This window comes from Typopeltis vanoorti, chromosome 4 (assembly GCF_054136105.1).
Source record: "Typopeltis vanoorti isolate ZY-2024b chromosome 4, IOZ_Tvanoo_1.0, whole genome shotgun sequence".
Taxonomy (NCBI): Eukaryota; Metazoa; Arthropoda; class Arachnida; order Uropygi; family Thelyphonidae; genus Typopeltis; species Typopeltis vanoorti.
In genome coordinates, this window is record NC_143552.1 from 117,924,790 (window position 1) to 117,947,266 (window position 22,477).

Sequence of the window (22,477 nt, forward strand, 5' to 3'; positions counted from 1 at the left end):
CTATAAACTTCTGAAAGGGTGTTATAGGTTATCAACTAATGAAATTTTTCGTTATATGAAAGGTGGGAAGAAGATAAGGAGATATCCATGGAAGTTAGGTTTGTCTGCAGTTTAAGAAAGGGTGAGAGCCAGATTTTTCTCTCACAGAGCAATGAGTACATCCAATGTTAATGGGTTTAAGAGAAAGTATGACAGCCTGTGCAGGTGATGTATGACATCTCATAATAAGTCCTTGACTTCCTGGAGGTCTCTGGTGATAATAATATAATAAATTTAGTTTAATCCTTTATCCAAGTGTAAGCAAACAAAGTTTGTGCCTGAAGTTTTTCAGGACTGAGGCAACTCATAGTAAAGGTGGACCAAGCTCTCATCACTCCTTATAACGCAAAGTTCATCTCCTTGCAGTATTGTATAATGCTATGCATTAAGGGAAGGGCCACTACTCAGACCAGTTTCGACCTTTATTGAAGTCTCATCAGTGGGAGCCAGACCCAGAAGTGGTCATACTAAGACAGAAGCAATGGAGAGGTCATATTTACTTATACGAGTTGCCAAAAGGTGTACCACCTTATTATTAAATTACTCTGGATTTAGAGAAAGATGTTGGAAGTTTATTTTCCACTTGGTTAGACTATAATAAATTTATGCATTATTTTTCATTATGGGAGATACTGAGACAAGGAGTGATGAAAGCTTGGTCCATCTTTACTACGAGTTGCCTCAGTCCTGAAGATACTTCAGGCGCAAACTTTGTTTGCTTACACTTGGATAAAGGATTAAACTAAATTTATTATAGTCTAATAAATTTATTATAGTCTAACCAAGTGGAAAATAAATTTCCAACATCATTCTCTAAATCCAGAGTAATTTAATAATAAGGTGGTACACCTTTTGGCAACGTATTAGGACCTCTCCATTGCTTCTGCCTTAGTATCACCACTTCTGGGTTTGGCTCCCACTGATGAGACCTCAATAAAGGTCGAAACAGGTCTGGGTAATGGTCCTTCTCTTAATGCATAGCATTATACATGTCTGCAAGGAGATGTGCTTTGCATTATGGGAGATACTGAGACAAGGAGTGATGAGAGCTTGGTCTACCATTACTACAAGTTGCCTCAGTCCTGAAGATACTTCAGGCACAAATTTTGTTTGCTTACACTTGGATAAAGGATTAAACTAAATTTACTATAGTCTAACCAGGTGATAATAATAATTATTATTCCATTTATTCTCAATACATTTAGAAATAACAAAATTCTCTCTCTCTCTCTCAAAATGCATAAAATTTATTGCCAACTCGAAAATGAACTGTACAAAGAATTCAAAATTAATGATTTGTATTTCTTCTCTGTGCCTCCAAATATTCTGTGTAACAAAATTTTTCATATTCCATCATATGCGGTGTAGGCAGTTAAGCTAGTATTCATAATATTACATTATGGACACCAGAAATTAGAAACATGAACTCCTTAAATCTTGAGAAAAAAATAAAAAAATAAATATACAATCTTTGGTGGTGCTTACTTTGTTACTGGTCTTGTATTAACATCAGGTAGAGCTACTTTCAGGGCAGAAGAATTATGAACTGATCTACTTTCATTATATATTGGTATATTAGGTTTCTTTAATTTCACTACTGGAAACATTCCAACACTTGCATACTGTGCCTGATGAGTTGGATAACGTTTACGGGCAATCATTATCCTTCGCGATGAATCCCGTTCTCTACTTTGGGCTAAACTAATTTTTAAAAAAAATGCAATGGCATTTTCAAATAAATTTCAAGACATATTTTTTTAAAAAACTCTTAAAGTAAACTAGAAAATAAATTAATTTCAGAAAATGCATGACCAATTTGAATAATACCTTGTCTAAATATAGATTTTTTTTTTTTCCAATTAAGTATTTTATATCAGTATTACTAAACCAACTGAATGATGAAGACTGCACTTTTTCTTGAAAAAGTGGAGTGCTGATCCCCACCACACACACACACCTTCATACACCCTCTCTTTAAGCACATTAAATAAAATATTAACCCATATCAGTCTTGATGTAATATGGAGGTGGCATATGACCACATATACTTGGATGCAAAGTGACTATTGAAACTGAATTACCATGGATACAAAACATACACTGATATATTTCATCCATATGACCATTTGAGCATAAATAGCAAGCCTAGACCATACACGTAGACTTGTTTAAATTAACAGTCAAAGTTATTCATTTAAATTTTCTCATTTACATGACAAAAGCATTGGTGTATATAACTAATAAACAGTTTCAGTTTAAATTATTTACATTAGCAAATTAAAGATGTCAAGAAATTATATAGTTGGTTTAATCCTTTAAGTGTAAGCAAACAAAGTTTGCACATGAAATATAATGCTATGTGAATACAAAGCACACACCCTAAAGCAGGGGTGTTCAACCCGTCGATCGCAATCGATCGGGGAGCAATTTTTAGTCGATCTCTGTATATTCCTCCTTCCTTACAAATTTAATTAAAACTGAAAACATAATATTTTATTTATCATTATTTTGTATTATTTTTAATTCGCTTTAAGTGTATTGCTATTGTTTATTTATTTTTCATTAAAATTGTCAAATCAGTAATCTTCTTATAAGTGCGGGTAAATGAATTAATTTGGATCAGTGGAAGTTAAACAGCGAGCCAAGTGAATACGATCATAAGCAAAGTGCAAAAACTCGATTGTAGCTTAAATATTAAATATTCCAAAGCACAGTACATCGATTTTTTAGTTAGGTTAGGTCCCATGTGAATATTGTAAAAAAATAAACTTTGTTTGTCTCGGTATAGTGTGTATTAGATGTTTTTGTAAATAACTCTTTTGAAGCTAACTGTATATACTGCTTTAATAAGAACGTGTTAGAGTATTAAAAAGAAAGACGGCTGTAACCCCTAGAGAACACATCCCCTGGATGGCAGATAGGGGAGCCCACCATATACTGCTTTAATAAGAACGTGTTAGAGTATTAAAAAGAAAGACGGCTGTAACCCCTAGAGAACACATCCCCTGGATGGCAGATAGGGGAGCCCACCATATGTGTGTGTGTGTGTTTGTGCACGCGTGTACATGGTGGGATGGTCCGAATATATACTGAATAAGGACTCGTGGACCAACAGAGCCATCATCTTGATTGTGTCCGCGTGGTTAGCCTAGCGGCTTTGCACTTCGCAACCATATGCCTGGGGAAGGAGTGTCCTAGGTTCAATTCCCGTCAACGACGTGAGGAGTTCAAGGATTTTCCTCAGCAATAGCCAAGTTAGCCGGTCTTGGGCGTAGACAGTAGGGTTTTTTCAACCAGTTTATCTGGTGTTTTTCATCCCACAAGCAGGCAAACCAGTCCGAGGACACACACGGACTACAGTCAGGAATACTGACCAAGCCATAGGTCTGATTCATCAGCCTATGCCGGTTCCGGAGCTCAGATAAAAATTGGAGGGACTAGATGGTACCGTGAACTCCCGTATAAAGGGGGAACGCAACGCTGTATCATCACACAGAATTTATTTATCTTGATTGTAAGGGAAGTGGCACTCCCATGGACCCCTAGCTGGATCTATCCTCTTCTTCCTCTACTTTGAGGAAGATCTACTTACTTTAATCTTTCCTATAAGGCCTTATCAGCCAACTCTTTTTATTTTATGACACTTATGCTATTAGAGTAATAAAGGACCATGGGGTCTTCATTTCTGACCTTACAACTATGCCCTCTCTATAAACCTTACTATAATTCTTCTATAATCTACTCTTCCCCTTTCAATATACCCTATTCCTAATATGGATTTAAATTTGGAAGAAGGTTACTTCAGAAGCCTTAAGATAGCAGCCCTACCACTGAACTATTCCAACGTCAGGCTAGTCCCCTGACATGGAGAACATAATTCTACTTCTAAACTGACGGAAAAAGATAATAAGATTGAATCTATGGAAAACGACCCTGGAATGGAAAAGGTAAAACAAAAATGTTAACGACAAAATATAATACACATAGCAAACTGGAATGTAAGAGGAATAGGATATAAAGAAATAGAATTAGACCAACTATTAAATGAAAGATATCTTAAAATAGCAGTAATCACCAAAACAAAAAAGAAATTAAAAGGAGCTATGAGAACCGAAAATTTTAATGTGATATACAGTGGAGTTGACAGAGGCCAAAGAGCACAAGCAGGAGGCATGATTTGGATTCATAACTCCCTTTCAAAACAGTTAAAACATTATAAATTATGGAATGAAAGAATAATAGAAGCTAGAATAAAAATAGATAGAGGCTATTTAACAATAATTGGTTTATATGTCCCAGAAGAGGGAAGAGAAGTATAACATTAATTTTTATAATCAGCTACAAAACATATATAATAAAATAAATAAAAATGATTACGTAATTTTATCAGGAGACTTAAATGCACGAATTGGAAACACGAAAATTAATAATAATATAGGAATACATGGAGCACATACTCTAAACAGGAATGGTAAAAAAATTGATTGACTTTGTAGTTTATAATAACCTAAAAATAATGAATTCCTTCTATAAACAAAGCCATGCATAAATATACTTGGGCAGCAAGAGGATGGAAATCAATATTAGATTACTTTATACTAAATGAAAAGACATCAAAATTTTCACTAGATGTTAGAGTTCACAAAGGATATGAAATAAGCAGTGACCACTTCCTTGTTAAAATAAAATTAAGATTACCACCTAAATGGCTACAAGTAACAAGAACAGAAAGAAAAATTGAAACATTTGTTTATAAAACTAGAGTATTGAATGACACAAATGTACAATGACTATATGAACAAAGAATTAACCAATATCTAGACAAAATAAAACAAAATGAAGAAATAGAAATAGAATGGCTTAATATAAAAACGATACTAAATGCAGCAGCAAATGAAAGCTTAGGAAAGACCAAAAAATTCAATAAAAGGAAAAAACTGAAGATCTGGGATGATACAATGAAAGAAATAATCAAAAAGAAAAAAGAAGCATATCACAAATGGTTAAGCAGTAAAAGATTAGAAGATGAAATAGAATATAAAAGAATAAGAGCCATAGCTAAAAGAGAAGTCAGAAAAAGACAGATAATCATGGAACAAATTTGTTTCTAATTTAGAACATGATTTATATAAAATAAGACCCAATGTATATAAAATTTTGAAACACTTAAATGCAGATACCAAAGAAAACATAAAATTAAACACAGAATTGAAATTAGAAGAATTTCTAAATTACTACACAGAATTGTGGACAAACAAATATTTTAAAAAAGACAACTGGCAAACAATTAACAAAAATGAAAAGGAAATAACTAAAGAAGAATTAGAAATCAGCCTGAAAGAAACAAGAAACGGAAAATCACCTGGAGAAGATAAGCTAGGTTCAGAACTATATAAATACGCAGGAACAAGATTCAAAGAAAGACTTATTTTTAAATAAAATTTTTTCAACTGGTATCCCCCAATAGAATGGAAAAAAGCAATTGTGATTCCTATCTTTAAAAAAGGTAATAGAGATGACCCTAAAAACTATAGAAGTATCAGTATACTAAATTCCTGTTACAAAATATATAGCAGAATCTTAAATAGCAAACTAATGAAATATTCCGAAAACTTTATTTTAGAAGTACAGAATGGATTTAGAAAAGGGCAATTATGTATAGACCCGGCCTTTTGCCTAAAATTAATAATAAAGAAGAGAATACAATTTAGAAACACATATTGCATTTATTGACTTTGAAAAAGTATTTGACAAAGTTAAAAGAAACATATTATTTAACATATTAAAAGAAAGGCAAATACCAAATAATCCTAAAAGCTATCACAAGTATATATGAAAATAATCAAAAAAAATAAGATTAAATCACGAGCTATCATATACGAGAGAGATAAACCAAGGGGTCCGACAGGGATGTCAGACCCCTTGGTTTATCTCTCTCAGCAACTCTTTTAAATATTTACTTAAATGAAATAATAATAAAATGGAATAAAAATATACAATAAGGAATTAAACTTTCTCCTACAGTGAACTGAAACATCCTCCTTTTTGCTGACGATCAAATAATAATTACAAATTCTGAATGTAACTTACAGAAAGCCATTTTAGATCTAAATGAGATAGCCAAAGATTATGGTATGATAATATCAACAGAAAAATCAAAAACTATGGCCTTTAAAAGACAAGATCCAGCATGAACTAAAATAGTAATAGATAACAAGATCTTAGAACAGGTGAATTCATTTAACTACCTAGGATGTATGATCACATATGAAAATAAAAAAAGATATAAACATAAAAATTGCAAAATATTTAAAAATAACAGGTGTAATTAACTCTATATTTAAACCAAACCTAGTTCAAAAACAAACCAGACTAAAAGATATGAGGCAGGAGCAAGCAAGAGACCTAATAGTATTAATAGGTACGAATGATTTGAGAGAGGACAAAGAGTGTGTCAGAATGGATATCAGGAGGCTGCTTAGGAGGATAAAAGAGAATAGTGTGACAGGAAGGGTAGTTAGTGTGTTACCTAGGTATAACTTTGGAGAAATGAGGCGGAGAGCAAGGATTATGAATGATATGCTGCTGGCTGAAATGTGTGAGGAGACAGGGAGTACAGTTTGTTAATGTGTGGAATGAGTTTGAAAGACAAAGTGAGCTGTATGGGAGCGATGGACTGCATTTGAGTGGTTATGGTGTGAGCTGCGTGGAGAGACTGCTGCTCGAAAGTAGAGAAGTGAATAGAGAGAATGAATCAGATTGAGTGGGAAGTGATGTGGAGGAGCGGGAGAGTAAGACAGGAGAGATTGAAGAGGTGGTTATGAATGGGGAAGTGAGTGGTATGAGTATAGAAAATGAGAGAATGGGAGTACAAGAGGAGCAGGGAAAAGGGGAGGCTCAGGGTGGACAGGGGTACACAGCATGAGAAAGGTGGATGCTCCAAGAGGAGGTGAGCATGTGTATGCAGGAAAGGAATGGGATGACCAGAGATCAAGAGGAAACAGTTGGAATTGAAAAGGGTTTTAAAATGAAGAAGCAGAAAGGGAAAGAGCCCCAGTTGAGCATGGAGAGATCACATCGAGTGAGTAGTATCAGTGGAACTCGCTGTAGATCCAGAAATGAGCTGTTGTGTTTGTATACAAATGCTAGAAGTACAGGGTGTTCGGGATAAATTTGACAGTTTCGTAAGGAAAAAGAAAATCTTCTTTGTATCTATTAAATTTAATGAATTGACAAAAAAACATTACAGGCAGAGTTAATTACAATACTATCAACAAGATTTACTCAAAATAACCACCATTAGCATCGATCACAGCTTCAATTCTGCTTCGGAACCTCGAACAAGCTGATGCTACAGTCTCCCTGGGAAGGGCCGCAAAAACTGTTTTAATTTTATCCATTAACTGGGCTTTTGTATTACTGGAAGTGCGATTGGTGTCTTTTTCAACTGTGCCCCATACAAAATAATCCATGGGGTTAAGGTCTGGGGAGTTTGGAGGCCAAACATTTGGACTGGTGAAGTCGTAGAAATTTTCAGACAACCATTTTTGACTTTTCCCAGAGGTGTGGCAAGGGGCCAAATCCTGCTGCCATACATACGGCCTACCATTGGCTACCCTTGTTATCCAGGGCTTGACTACAGTTAGCAACTCCACGAACAAAGCCCGAATTCCAATGCCGGGGTTCTTCAACACCTGTTCCTGCAGATTTGCGAGGAATTCTGCTGTACGAACGCAATCAGATCGTCTGCTAGGGATCTTTCTTCTTGCTACATCCTCGTAGTCACCATTGCAAGTCTCTAGTTCATGCCTGATTGTTTTTACTGTATTCAGGGAGCATTGGGCAGCAGTCGTAATATCCTTATTTTGATGGCGGGCACGAATCATCATGATACAAGTTATTCTCTTCCATGATTCAGGTGGGTTCCAGCTATCCATCCTTTCTGACATCTTGTATATGAATGAAGAAGGGTCCAAACTTTTAAATGAAGAGAAGTGTGTGTTAATACATGTAACTTACGGAAAAATATAATTAATTATAAATATGTCAAATTTATCCCGAACACCCTGTATAAGAAACAAGGCAGATGAAATGGTTGCACTAATTGCACCTGTTCACCCAAAAATTGTCGGAATAAGTGAGACATGGTTGGAAGAGGATGACATCCTGAAAGGAATAGAGATGGAAGGGTATGATGTGTTTCGTGAGGACAGAAGGGGTAAAAAGGGAGGGGGGAGTGCTAATGATGATAGAGAAAGAGTTATGTCCATATAAGGTAGAGATGCAAGAGGGAAATAGTGCCAGTGGTTTTGAGGCAGTATGGTGAGATAGAGGTGAATGGAATCGAATACTTGGTGGGATGTTGTTATAGACCAGGTAATGTGGATGATGGTGATAATGAAATGTACAATCAAATTTGCCAAGTAAATAAGAAAAGGGTGATTTTAATTATGGCAATATAGACTGGAATGATGAGATAGCAACTGGAAGTAAAGAATATGAGTTTCTTGAGTTTTTCAGGGATAACTACCTCAGACAGTATGTAACAGAGGGCACATGAGGATTGAGGATCTTGGATTTGGTCATCTCATCGGAGGATGTAATTGTAAATGAGATGTCAAATCATCCGCCAATTGGTGAGAGTGACCATGAGGTGATTACTTGGGTGGTTGCCAGCAGTGCAAGACCTCTGTGAGAAAAGGGTATATGTGGAACTACAAGGGGGGAGGGTGATTATGAAGAGCTCAGGAGACAGTTTGCAGGTGTAGCGTGGAATGAAGAGCTTGCTGAAAAAGAGATCAATGCAGCTTGGGGGATTTTCAAAAACTGTTTAGTAGATGCAATGTCTAAATGTATTCCAAGGGGTGAGAAGATTAAATAAGGTGGGTGTGAAATGGATGAATAAAGAGATTAAGCATGCGATACAGAGGAAAAGGACATTGTGGAGGCAGTATAAAAGAAGTGGAAATAACCAATTCCATGAGGTCTACAAAGACCAAGCAAGGAGGGTGACTTGGTTGGTGAGAGGAGCTAAAGAGAGGTATGAACAGCAGTTGGCTAATGAAGCCAAAAAGAATCCTAAGGAGTTCTTTCGATATGTAGCTAGCAAAAGAAAGTATAATTATGGAAGGATGACACTGATTGGAGAAAATGGTATAAAGACAGCTGATGCAGAATGTGTGGTTGAGATACTTAATGAGCAGTTCATAAAGATTTTCAATCTTGTGAATGTGACTTCATGGAGGGATTGAGAGCAGTTGATGATGGGGAGGAGAGACTGACTGTAGGTAAGCAAGAGGTGTATGGGGAGTTGAGTAAACTAGATGTTAATAAGGCTGTGGGACTTGATAATATATCACCACGTATTCTGAAAGAATGTGCCAGGGAGTTGACACCTGCCTTGTCATATTTTTTTAATATGAGTCTTGCACTCTGTCAAGTTCCTAAGGAGTGGAGGAAGGCAAGATTGTGCCACTTCATAAACAAGGTGATCGAACTCAAGCATCAAACTATAGGCCTATCTGTGTGTCAGGTGTTGTGGTTAAGTTGTTGGAGAAGCTTGTGAGAACTAGGATCTAGAGTTGGGTTGATAACAATGGTATTATCTTTGATGGACAGCATGGATTTGCTAAAGGAAGGTCATGTTTTAGTAATCTACTTATTATTACAATAAAGTGACAGCTTCCTTGGACAGAGGAAAAGGATACACAGTAATATACTTGGATTTTGCAAAGGCTTTTGATAGAGTACCTCATGATAGGTTGACAGTCAAACTAGAGCAGATGGGGTTGGATATTAGATTGGTGCATTGGATTGGAGACTGGCTACCTGATAGGTATCAACAAGTTGTGTATGGGGGAGCGATATCCAGGAAAAGGAAAGTCACTAGTGGAGTGCCTCAGGGGTCTGTTTTAGGTCCATTGCTGTTTAACTTGTATATTAATGATATAGGTGAAGATTTGGATGGAGATATTCATTTGTTTGCAGATGATGCAAAGTTGGGACGAACCATGAAGTGTGGTAAAGATGTTGTGGCCTTACAGGAAGACTTGAATAGATTGAGTGATTGGGCATGGAAATGTGAGTTCAATGTTGCAAAATGTAAGGTTTTAAAATTTGGAAAACAAAGATGGGATGCAGAATTTATGCTTGGTGAGAATATATTGTTGGAGGTAGAGGAAATAAGAGATCTGGGGGTGATAGTGGATAAGGATCTAAATTTAGGGGACACATCGCCAAAATTGTGAAGACAACACAAAGGCTTCTGGGAATGACGCAGAGGACACTGACGTGTAGAAGTAGGGAGATTCTTGTTCCGGTGTATAAGGCTTTGATTAGGCCACACATGGACTATTGTGCCCAGATTTGGTCACCGGGTTTTCAGAAGGATGAAGAGATGTTGGAAAGGATCCAAAGGAGACTGACTAAGTTAGTTTCTGACCTCTGGAATGTCGAGTATGAGGAAAGATTGAGAAGATGCAACTTGCAGAGTCTGGTGGACAGGAGGAAGAGGGGAGATATGATAGAGACCTACAAGTTATTAAGGGGTTGTTATAGGATCAATGCTGGAGAGGTTCTACAAAAAATAGTGGGAGATTGGGGGACAACCAGAGGTCATCCCTGGAAACTGTATAAAGAGGGTGTGAGGTAGGTTTTTTTTCGTGCATAGTTGTGAATGATTGGAATGCCTTGCCTGAGAATGTGGCATCTGCAAAAAGTTTGAATGTGTTTAAAACACGGTATGATAAGCTGTGTGTGTGATAAAAGGACCTCCCAGATGAGTCTTTAACTCCATGAGGTCTTGGGGTGGTAATAATAATAATAAAAGTATACAATACATTAGCCCTACCAGTCTTAATGTATGGAAGCGAAATTTGGACAATAAAACAAAAAGACAAACAAAGATTAATAACAGCAGAAATGCAGTTTATGAGAAAAACTGCAAAGTATACCCATTTGATCACTAAAGAAACGAAGAAATTATGAAAGAATTAAACCAAGAACCAGTAATAGAAAAAATTAAAAAATATAAACATAAATGGACGTTCAAAGAATGAAAAACAGAAAGATTACCAAAACAAGCCTTAAAGTACAAGCCATTAGGAAAAAGAAAACCAGGACGTCCTCTTAAACGATGACTTATAAGGTGACCAATCGTCCTCCTTTATGGAGGACAGTCCTTCTTTTGTAGGTTCTGTCCTTTCTCGAAAAGTGTCCCCCTTTTCGATATTTTAAAACTAATCTGTTAATCTCTGTATTCAGAGATGAAGCGCCGAACTGTTACGCGTCATGTGATGGTACAGTTTGGAAGGACGCGATTATGAAACGCATGCGCAGGGCATAGGAGAACTTCACGTGTCTCGCACCATTGCGCACTTCACTTTGTTTATTTCTAACGGAAATACGAAATTATTTCTTTCTCAGTGAATATTATACTCAGGTAAATACAATTCACGTTTTATTAATTCATTAATTCAATTTTATACAACCCTGTTTTCAACACAAGTGTAAAATAATTTAAATATAGATTTAGTAAAGTTTTAGTTTTAATTATTAATTTTATTTATTCATAATGTGCTTGCATCGTTCATGTGGCTCTATATTTTATTTTTAATTTCATTTAAGGGATGGAAAAATCAAGAAAGAGGAAATGCCATTTCAACGATCAATTGAAAAAGGAATTTCCACTCCTGATATCAAAGAGAGAGACAACATTGTTTTCTGCAATATTTGCAGAGGAGAATTTTGTATTGCAGTTGGAGGCAGAGCAGCTATAACGAAACACTTGAACACCAACAAACATAAGCAATCATTAGATGCATCAGCTTCCAGTAGTAAAGTAACCTATTTTTTTAAAACTTCTATTTATTCTGAAGATGAAAAACAGTTAGCTGTAATGGATGGAACATTTGCATTTCATACCATAATTCACAATCAAAGCTTTCGTAGTATGGATTGTACAACTAAATTATTGAAAAACTTTCACAATGCTAAATTTTCATGTGCCAGAACAAAATGTGAGGCTATTATTAAATCAGTATTTAAAAATTACTGTGATAAAATACTTGCAGAAGACTTGAAAAATGCAGCATTTGTAACGGTTTTATCTGATGCATCAAATCATAACGAAACCAAATTGTATCCAATACTAATAAGGTATTATAATGTTACCAAGGGCATTCAAGTAAAAATTTTAAATTTAGAATCCATTGAGGGCGAAACTGCTGAAATTTTGTCAAACCACCTATGCAGAGTAATAAATGAAAACAATTTGAAATCTAAAGTTGTTGCACTAACAGCTGATAATACAAACACAAATTTTGGTGGGCAAAGACGCAAAGGAGTGAATAATGTCTATGTAAAATTACAAGATTTACTCCAAAAGAAAATACTAGGAATTGTAATGCACATATTTTGTCAAATGCAATCAACACAGCGTCATGTGCCATGCCAATTGATGCAGAAATAATAATAACGACAATTTATTTGTATTTTAGTTGTTTTACTGTTCGTGTGGCTACTTTAAAACAATTTTGTGAAGACGCAAATGCTGAATACAAAAAATTTTTAGGATATTCAAAAGTTAGATGGCTCACTCTAACACCTGCTATAGAGCGTGTTTTACAATTATTTGAGTCTCTCCATTCATATTTTTTAAGTTTAGACAAATGTCCAAAAATTCTGGAATCTTTTTTCAATTATGAATTATCGGAGATATTAATGTATTTTGTACATAATCAGGCATCTATTTTCCACAAAACGATTCAAAGATTGAAGGTGAACATATTTCAGCTACAGAAGTTAGTCTTATTTTGAACGATTTTGTCCTTCAATATAAATCACGATTTGAAGAAAAATTTATTCCTTTAATAATAAAAAGAAAATTGTCAAACTTAGAGGAATCAAATCCAGGCATAACGGAAAAGTTTACCCAAGAAGTGCAGAATTTTTGCCAAACATGTTTCCAATATGTCGAAGAATGGTCTGAAACAAATATCACAGGAAATAACAGTTTTCAATGGTGTTTTTTGACTTCATCGCAAGTAAATTGGGCAGATATTGAAAATTGTGTTGAGTTTTTATCGAAAGAAATGCCTGATATTAAAATCGATGATAATTGTCTGTTTGAAGAAATTAGAAGACTGAATGTATATTTAAATTCTGATAAATTAGAACAATGGGAAAATCAACATGTTGAAATTGATAAAAGATGGGTGGAAATATTTAACCATTTCAAAAATGAACACATTCCATATGAAATTTAGTTATTCTTGTTGAATTTACGTTGTGCTTCCCTGGAACTAATGCAGCAGTTGAAAGAGTTTTTTTCAATTGGTAATGATTTTTGGACAAGTGAGAAATCAAGATTGAATGTTGATACTCTAGCTGCAGCACTTGCCGTAAAATTCAATATGAAGGATATTTCCTGCTCCGAAATTTCCAATATATTGTTAGAAAATGATATATTGACAAAAAATATTCATTCAATGGAAAAATACTCGTTTAATTAAATAATTAAAAGGGGTGTAAGCATAATTAGTATATTTTTGTTTAAATTAATAAAATGTTTCATTTATTTACGTTGTACTTTTTTCTTAAATTTTTTCGTCCTCCTTTTCATTGTAAAAAAATTGGTCACATTACTTATAAGGCCGGAACAGGCCATGCTAGGCCTAAATACACATGATGATGATGATGATGATTAAATGTCCATCATGACATTTGAAAATTTAAGACTTATATATAACAAATTAAACAATTTGATATTAATAGAACATATTTGAAACACACAGACAATCATCCCCTTTGAAGCTGAGAAATGAAATATGTCATACCAGATCAACTATTACCTGGGATAATAAGTCATGCAAGTGGCTTAGGAATACCAGCTGCAGAAAGCATGGTACATGCTAGCGTCCAAATTCAGTACAGAGTATTAAAAAAAAAAAAAAAAAACTTACTTATCTGAAATTGCAAGGACAAAAACTTTAAAAATATTTCTGTGAAAGACTGCAAGAAAAGGTAATTGAAAGATGAAATGGGCATCTTACAGAAATAAGGTATGTATAAGAAAGGGTTACATGTTGTAAGTTGTTCATAATTTGTTCTTGGTACACCAAGAGAAAAAAAAAAAAAAATTATTGAACTTGTTTAATATTTTGCTGGTTTTCTATCCAGCATCATGAACACAATTCACAACTGTGACATGCATACAGCACTCAACTAGATAGCTGTAGAAACAGCTCAAACTAACTGAAAAGAACCATCATCCTAACAAGGAACTCTCTATGGATCAGATAACCATAAAGTTAATTTCGAGAAGTCAAGCTAGTTGGTGTCTGAGCATGACTGTTTCCCAGATCTTTGGCAAATTAATGCAGACATACTTGCTAAGGCTGGGGAAATGCTTCATAGCTGATGCTGATTCCAAAAATACTCTCTCAGACATATAGCAACTTCTACATAATACCAACATTTTCTTCCGTTTAATCCTGTGTGAAAGAATATCCAAAACACAGTCTGCCAGTCCCAACTTACCATATACAAATGATCAAGGATATAAATTTTTGTTCAAGGCAGATGTTAAGTGATCTGCCAGTCAGTCCCAAGTAGGCTAAACTGCCAGGAATAAGTAGCTATATATACTTCATGATGCATAAGAGGATAAAGCTGATCTTTAGAACAGAAGATGGTAGCTAACTGAATGAATGGTATAAAAGTGGCATGGAGATTATATTTGCAAAGAACTATCTTTTCTGATATAGTTCGCCCACAGATTAGAGACCCTTCGACACTTCTGCGCATGTCTCAAAAAGGAGAATCCATTCCGATAATAGGGTAATCAATCCATCTTCTGGGATGAGTTTGTTTATTATTACAGGTCAGAATATTTAGCTTTTCTTTTACAAACATTGTAGTTTTTAAAGTGGTAACTATTTTGCTTGTATAACAGTTGGAAAAATGTATGTAGAGTATTAACAAAATTAAAAAAGGTATAGCATAAAACAAAAATTTAACGAAATTTATTTTTAAGAAAGTTTTATATAAAATAAAAATAATTATACAGAAAAACAGAAATTTTTTTTCAAATGAACTTATATATTCTAAACTTACAGTTGAGAGAACTGAGACACTTTAATGTCCTCAACCGATTAATTAATTATGACTTGTTGTGACTCTTTTAACAAACCCATGCAAAAAAAAAGGTTGGAAAAAAATACCATTATCAAATCCTTTTAATCTTCATAGTCATCTGAATCGGTGTCCGAATCGCCATCACTTTCACTTAAATTGATCACCAAAGGTTCACACAATTCTTCAATAATTCCGTCTCTGTCCCAATACATATTTTCCAATGAGGTGACATGAAAGCAATATTTTCCCCAGTTTTGAACTGTAATACTTTCAATCGTCTGTTCTGAAAGTTTAAAAAGTTTCGTCATGTCAATATCCCCAGTTACGTTGCGATGGCGAATGAAACTTTTCACTTCTGCCCATACATACTGAATAGCATTAATATCACAATGATATGGTGGTAGCCTCAAAGCTAGAAATCCATGCTCTTTGAGCATCGTGTCGAATTTAAATAGTTTAGTTGTGGGCGAGTTTCTTTTGACCAAATTAAGCAATTCAATTTTTCACATATTTGGAGAATAAGAAATGTTATTTGTAGAGAGTCAATCCATAACAACTTGCTTCTTATTAGACCAATTTGGAACTTTGTTTAATCGAATAGTGATATGAAGCATTATCAATTATAACAACAGCATTTGGAATCAGTTTTTCTTCTGCAGAGATCTACAAATGGTGGGCGTATTATACATCTTGAATATAAGGGATGGTTCTGCTGTGATCTTGTGTGCTAGTTACAGGAGGGATGGGAGATGGATGCATACAGTATTTTATCTATTTAACAGGAGATGCAGCCATTGGCTAAAAGTGTTGTGAAAGTACCTGAGTTCAGTTTCAGGGGCTGTGTCATTTGGGCAAATAGCCCTGGCTGTGTGTGTGTGTGTGTGTGTGTGTGTGTGTGTGTGTGTGTGTGTGTGTGTGTGTGTGTGTGTGTGTGTGTGTGTGTGTGTGTGTGTAAGCATTTTGAAGATGTCATACTGTTGGGATGGGTGGCTTATGTAAATACCTTCTCATATGAGTGGATTCTCTCAAAATGGAAAAGGATAATGAGCCATTAGGTAGTAGTGTTTCTTATTTTCATGAAGAAAGTAACAATTGTTACTTTCTTCATGAAAAGAAAGTAACAATTGTTACTTTCTTTTCATGAAGTTTATTTTTGGATGCAACTATTAAGATGCACTAAAAATGTATCCAATGTGTCTAGACCATGAGGCCAAACTGCAAACACATCATCAACATAGCAAAGCCAAACTATTCATTTAAGTGCGACTGTGTTGAGTGCTTGGTTTTCAAAATGTTCCATATAGAAGTTGGCTAGTGAAGGATGGGAACCCATTGCAGTCCTCCCATCTAGCTGTTTGTGTTTGTCTTTTCCATAAGAAATATACCAAAATAAATGGCAAATCTAAATAATTCAAATACATCAGAGGGGAAATGTGACTTAATGAAATCAAGAATATTCAAAAGGTACATAAGTAAACAACAAAATAATGTCAAAGCTGACTATAATGTCAAAATCTGTCAGGATGAGATTTTATTAATAATGTTTTAATAAAATCTCATCCTGACAGATTTTGAATTTCAGTTTCAGGAATGTCAGAAACTGAAATTGAAATTTCAGTTTCTGACCATAATGTCAAAATCTGTCAGGATGAGATCTTATTAATAATGTTTTAAAGTGGAGAAACATTTTAATAAAGGTGGTAGGCAACGTTTCCTCTAATTTTTTGCTGTGAGTGTGTGCAGAAATTTGTGTGTGTGCAAAATTTGCCTTCTTTTGAAAAGTATGTGCACACCCATACGAGTCACCATACTGATCATTTAAGCAAAAAAGTTAAAAGATTTTAGTTCACTCTTTACCTTCTGGTGTCAATGGGACGTCAGCAAGGTCACCCCCAACTCCCCACCGTGTTCCCACACACGGCAGTAGCCTCCCCAGTAAACAGTCGGAAATCAAGATTCACAAGCCTTGGGCAGGACTCGATCCAGGGACTTCGCGCATGCGAGGCCAACACGATACCGACTGTACTAGATAGGATTCTAAGTGTGTGTATTATTACCATCACCAAGTAAGTTGTGTGACATCAATCACAGAGCTAACATAAATATTTTATATGTATTTAATATTGATCTGATTAGAAGTAAGAAATAAAAGATAACACTAGTGACTGATTGCCTTTACTTAAATTTTCTAACTTGCAAATAACTAAACATACCTAATAAAATATTCCCATTACTAATTCTCACCTTGTTAAACATTCATAATAAGTCCGTTACTAATTCTCATCTTGTTTAGTTCTAGCTTCTATCTCTCTTCTGTCTTTGGCATTCACCCACTCTTTATACACACTAAATTAATTTAATTTCCATATAATTGGTAACTTTTCACTCTCATTAGCATATCCAAATGACATTCTCCTAAATGGTTTCTATTTGATTCATTAGACTAAAACCTTGCTCAGAGTCTGCACTAGATGCAAGGAAGGTTCCTCCAATATCCATCAACTTTGCCAAATCACAAAACTGCTCATTTTGAAGAGCAAATGCAACCATTTGTGTAAAATTTGATATCATTTTGCATTTAATTTTTTCTTGTACAGAAAATTTGAAATCATTAAACTGACTAATTATTTCTGTAGTATCATCCAGAAAATCATGACATTTAAGACAAAGGGCATTAACATGGTCACTACCAAATGAAAAATCACAATGTGAAATAGAGGAGATATCAAACACTGGCCATTCTTGTATCTTCTATCTCATTCTCAGGGAATCTGTCCTCTAAATGTGCATATAAACAATTTATAAAATTTAATTAACTAGTAGATACCAGGGGCCTAGTATCTACTGGTTCAGTCTCTTCTTGTTTAAGAAAAGCATTTACTCTGTCACTCCAGCAAGCATCACCTTCTAAATACAGATTCCTGATTTTGTTAATCTTCCCTCTGACAAAATGATGACTGTCTAGTGGTGTAAGGTACTCCTTTGTAAGATTTTGCACAGGGAAGCCATTTCTTCAAAAACATCACTTAAAACATTAACAGCTACTTTAAATGTCACGTTAGTTAATTTATTGTGACAATAATTAACCATGGGATCATTTGATTTGTCTTTTTCAAAATATGTGATCAGTCCCTCATAGTTTCTTATTATTGCCTGTAATGCAAAATGTCTGGATAGCCACCGCACTTCATTGAGTGGTCTGAAGGCAATAGCTTCATTTTCAGACGCCTCGACAATTTCTTTAAATTCATGTCTTTTCACTATGGAACGAGAAAAGAGTGTGTACACTGTTCTCATTAATGTATCAATATCTCTGATTAGTTTAATTTCCTTCCACGTATCACAGACCCCCACGGTGAGCTACACAGTGTTGCTGGACAAGATGTGGAACTCCTAATTTAAGTTTTGCAGCGACACCATTAACTTTGCCTAGCATCACTGCAGCTCCATCAGAGGTAAACATCACCATTTTTTGGAGATCTTCTTTTTTTGATAAAACTGTTTAATAGCTAACACAATGGAGGAGGCATCACATGCCTGCAACTGAATTATTCCGCCAAAATATGTTTTATATTCATTACAATCTTTAGGTCTAAACTTAAAATAGAGAATGAGACATTTGTTAGCAGTTATATCAGTGCTTTCATCAATGGTTAAGGTGTGAAAATTTGCACATGCAATTTGCTCAAACATGTCATTTTCAACAATTAAATTGATTGTTTCCAAAAAATTCAAACGCATAATTTTTGCTTTGCCAGCTGTCTGGGAGTTGAACATACTTTTCCATATGTTCATTAATATGTTGAACTGAAAGTAAAGAGTTATTCATCTTAACAACTAATATGACACTGTCAATAAGAACTTTAATCTGCTCTGGGTTTGATCGTTTTTTCTCTCTCGGTCATCTGAACTTTCACGTAGCATACGCAGTACTCCTGTAGCTAGCAATGAACAATTTTGTTGCCTAAATTTGTGTACACCATCCAGATGTATTTTACTTGTCAAATGGCATTTCAAAAAGTCCAACTTCCAAGTGACATCAAATTTCTTCCCATTAGCAAAACTCCCAGCAACCTTTGCATCGCGACAATAAATACAAACAACACCAATTGTAGCATCATACATAAATATTTCATGCAGCTGAATGTTTATCAACTCATGAGCTTTTGGTGTAGTAGTTTTCACTATTTCATCCAGCCATTCACTTTTAAAGCAGCTAGCAGTTCGTTTTCGCTTCACACCTTTTGCTTCCTTTGAATTTGACATGGTGCATCAGTATTTTGCAATTGGTTATTTGAAGATTGTTTTTTATTGTTTTTATAAATTTACAAATGTACACTATTCACTGAATAACTTGGCAAGGCAAAAGCTGAACCAACACTAAACATTGCCGAGGGCAACACAAGAGCTAAAAGATATGCCTAGAGGCTAGATTTAATTAACTTGGTTGTATCTAAATGCGTGTACACGAATGTTATTATTTAGTCTACTATTTTAAAAGTCGTTTTAAAAATTAGAGAATTTTGAAATGCTACAATATTTTTAATTGTACTCTAATTTAAGTTTTTAAAAGTATTTAATTATTTTTATTAAAATTATGAAACCATTGTTTTAATTTGTCATGATCTTGAACTAATTTGATCAGCCAATCACGTTTGGGAATTTTCCATGAATCAGGCCTGAGACGTAAACAAACTGCACACAATTCTATATGCTACTTAAAAATTACACATTTAAGCCACACCCCTTTCACTTTGGCATCAAATAGGGTTACTGTTAATAATTTATAAGTTTTGTGCAACTTTGAGAATGTAATAAAAAATGCGAGGTTATAGGCTTGAGCTTTGCTGAGTTACCATATTTTTCAAAGAATTTATAGGTTAATGTTTAGGTTGAACTTCTTTAATTGATAAATTTTAATTTCATCTTGAAAATCTAGTGTGTGCATATTTTTTGCTTTGTGCGCTAGTTATAAAACATGGGCGCGCACACATGCGCACAGCTTAGAGGGAACATTGGTGGTAGGGTTTACTGTGAAAGAAGAGAAGTTATTAGGATAAATGTTTGGTCATTTCATAAGTGGGCTATCAATGTTGTTAATTACTGGATGAAGATGGATATTAGGTTTAAGACTTTTGGATACACCATATATCTGTGTGGTTTGAAATGATAAGGTTTTAGCTTTTATAATCAATAGCCGAAGTCAACAGACTCTATATGCAGTGTGCCCATTAAATAATGGGACAATTATTATATCAAAACAAAACTATATTTGGAAATGCCAATTACACAGATTCAAAATAATCTCCCTCCAACTCCACACAACATTTACATCTGTCGTACAGGTGTTTGAGGGCATGGTAGAAATATTGAACGCGAACCTCCTCCACACCGCATTGGATATCCTCAATGTTGCTGAAGCGCTCTACTTTCAAGGCACACCTAATCTTTGGGAAGAGGAAAAAGTCTGTGGGAGCCAAATATGGTGAATGGGGGTGGAGGGTCGATCACACAGATTGACTTCGAAGCCAGAAACTGCTTCACAGGCAATGCACATGCATGGGTGCATTATTGTTCAACAGTTCTTTCCTGACATGTCTCATGCAGGCATACAGACGTTGCATTACTCCTAAATAATACTGAACATTCACCGTGGTGCCTTCAGGAACAAATCCGCAGGGGATAATTCCAGCAGCATCAAAATAAAAACAATGACCATTGTCTTGACACGTGATTTCTGCAACTCGATTTTCTTCTGCTGGGGAGAAGACATTCCATGCTCTGGCATTTTATTTCCGAATCAAACTGAAAACACCAACTTTCATCACCAGTGATGAATTCTTTGCAACACATCACGATCTTGATCAACTGCATAGATGAAATTTTGACAACATGCAACCTGGTGTTCTTTCTGTTTGTGTGTCAATGTGTGTGACACATTGGTCTTGGATGGAATTTCCCTTTTTATTTATTTATTTTATCAAGAACTCCTTATTTGATCAAATCTGAGTGGGAACTGCTCTTTCCTGATAGCATAACCAAGAGGATAAGTTCAGTTTTAAGTATAATGCTTTTTTTTTTTTTTTCAATCGAGATTTTTTTCAATTTTGGATTCTTCCCTGACTTGGGAAAGGCAATTATAACAGCCTTTTGCAAGGTATCTGGAAATATGCTCTCACAGAAAATTCTGTTTCCAAAAGTGTGCAAGAGTTGATCCATGGATGACAGTGACAGATGTTTTACAATCTCATAATGGATGTTTTTTAATCCAATGGCAGCTATGGCATTTACCTTTGGAACAGAATTTTCTGTGAGAGCATATTTCCAGATACCTTGCAAAAGGCTATTATAATTGCCTTTCCCAAGTGAGGGAAGAATCCAAAATTCCCAAAAACCACTGTCCAGTTGCTCTGAACAGCTGCTTGTGCAAGATTCTGGGGGGGAATGGTTAACTCTTGTTACCCATTGTTATTTTCTCTCCAGAAACCATTATGGATTCTGGAGAGAAACATCCTTTTTTCCAAACATATCATTCTACAATAGATAGTCCAACTGAGGCATTCATTATAGATACCTATCCAGTATCAATTTCCTTTTTAAAAAAAAGCATACAACACTGAAGATTTGGAATGCTAAAACATTACATAATTTTGGTCTTGGATGGAATCTCCCCTTTTTATTTATTTATTTTATCAAGAACTCCTTATTTGATCAAATCTGAGCGGGAACTGCTCTTTCCTGATAGCATAACCAAGAGGATAAGTTCAGTTTTAAGTATAATGCTTTTTTTTTTTTTTTTTTTTCAATCGAGATTTTTTTCAATTTTGGATTCTTCCCTGACTGGGGAAAGGCAATTATAACAGCCTTTTGCAAGGTATCTGGAAATATGCTCTCACAGAAAATGCTGTTCCAAAGGTGTGTAAGAGTTGATCCATGGATGACAGTGACAGATGTTTTACAATCTCATAATGGATGTTTTTTAATCCAATGGCAGCTATGGCATTTAAGCAAAACAGATTTCATTTCTTCTTCTTTAGTGAATGGCCTATTGTAATTGTTGGTGTAATGTTCGGAGAAAAGTGAATTTGTTATTTTTCTGCTTTGCTTTTTCATCAAGGAAGGGAATAAGATTCTGATGTTTTAGCAAAAATCTCCAAGTGTATTGGCAATCACTGGTTGGATCAGCAATTGTGTAACCACTGTGCTCAACAGAGAGCCAGTACGCATATCTGCCCTTCATTTTCCAGATTTTTGTCGGTAACTTCTTTAGTGCTGATTGATGTTCTTATGAAGGATGAATATT

The 22,477-nt window shown here is 35.0% G+C and overlaps 1 protein-coding gene across 2 annotated transcripts in view; it reads right to left on the bottom strand.

Moving 5' to 3' along the window:
* The window catches only part of LOC150107633 (uncharacterized), a 271,977-nt gene that overhangs the window by 231,869 nt on the left and 17,631 nt on the right, over nucleotides 1-22,477 (bottom strand). Inside the window, exon 2 of one of the 2 annotated variants that reach the window (XM_090391983.1) lies at nucleotides 1,525-1,740. The exons of the other annotated variant lie outside the window; for it this stretch is intronic. Within the exon in view, the coding sequence (XP_090248109.1) occupies nucleotides 1,525-1,740 (216 nt within the window). The remainder of the gene's footprint in view (nucleotides 1-1,524; nucleotides 1,741-22,477) is intronic. 2 annotated transcript variants of the gene reach the window in all.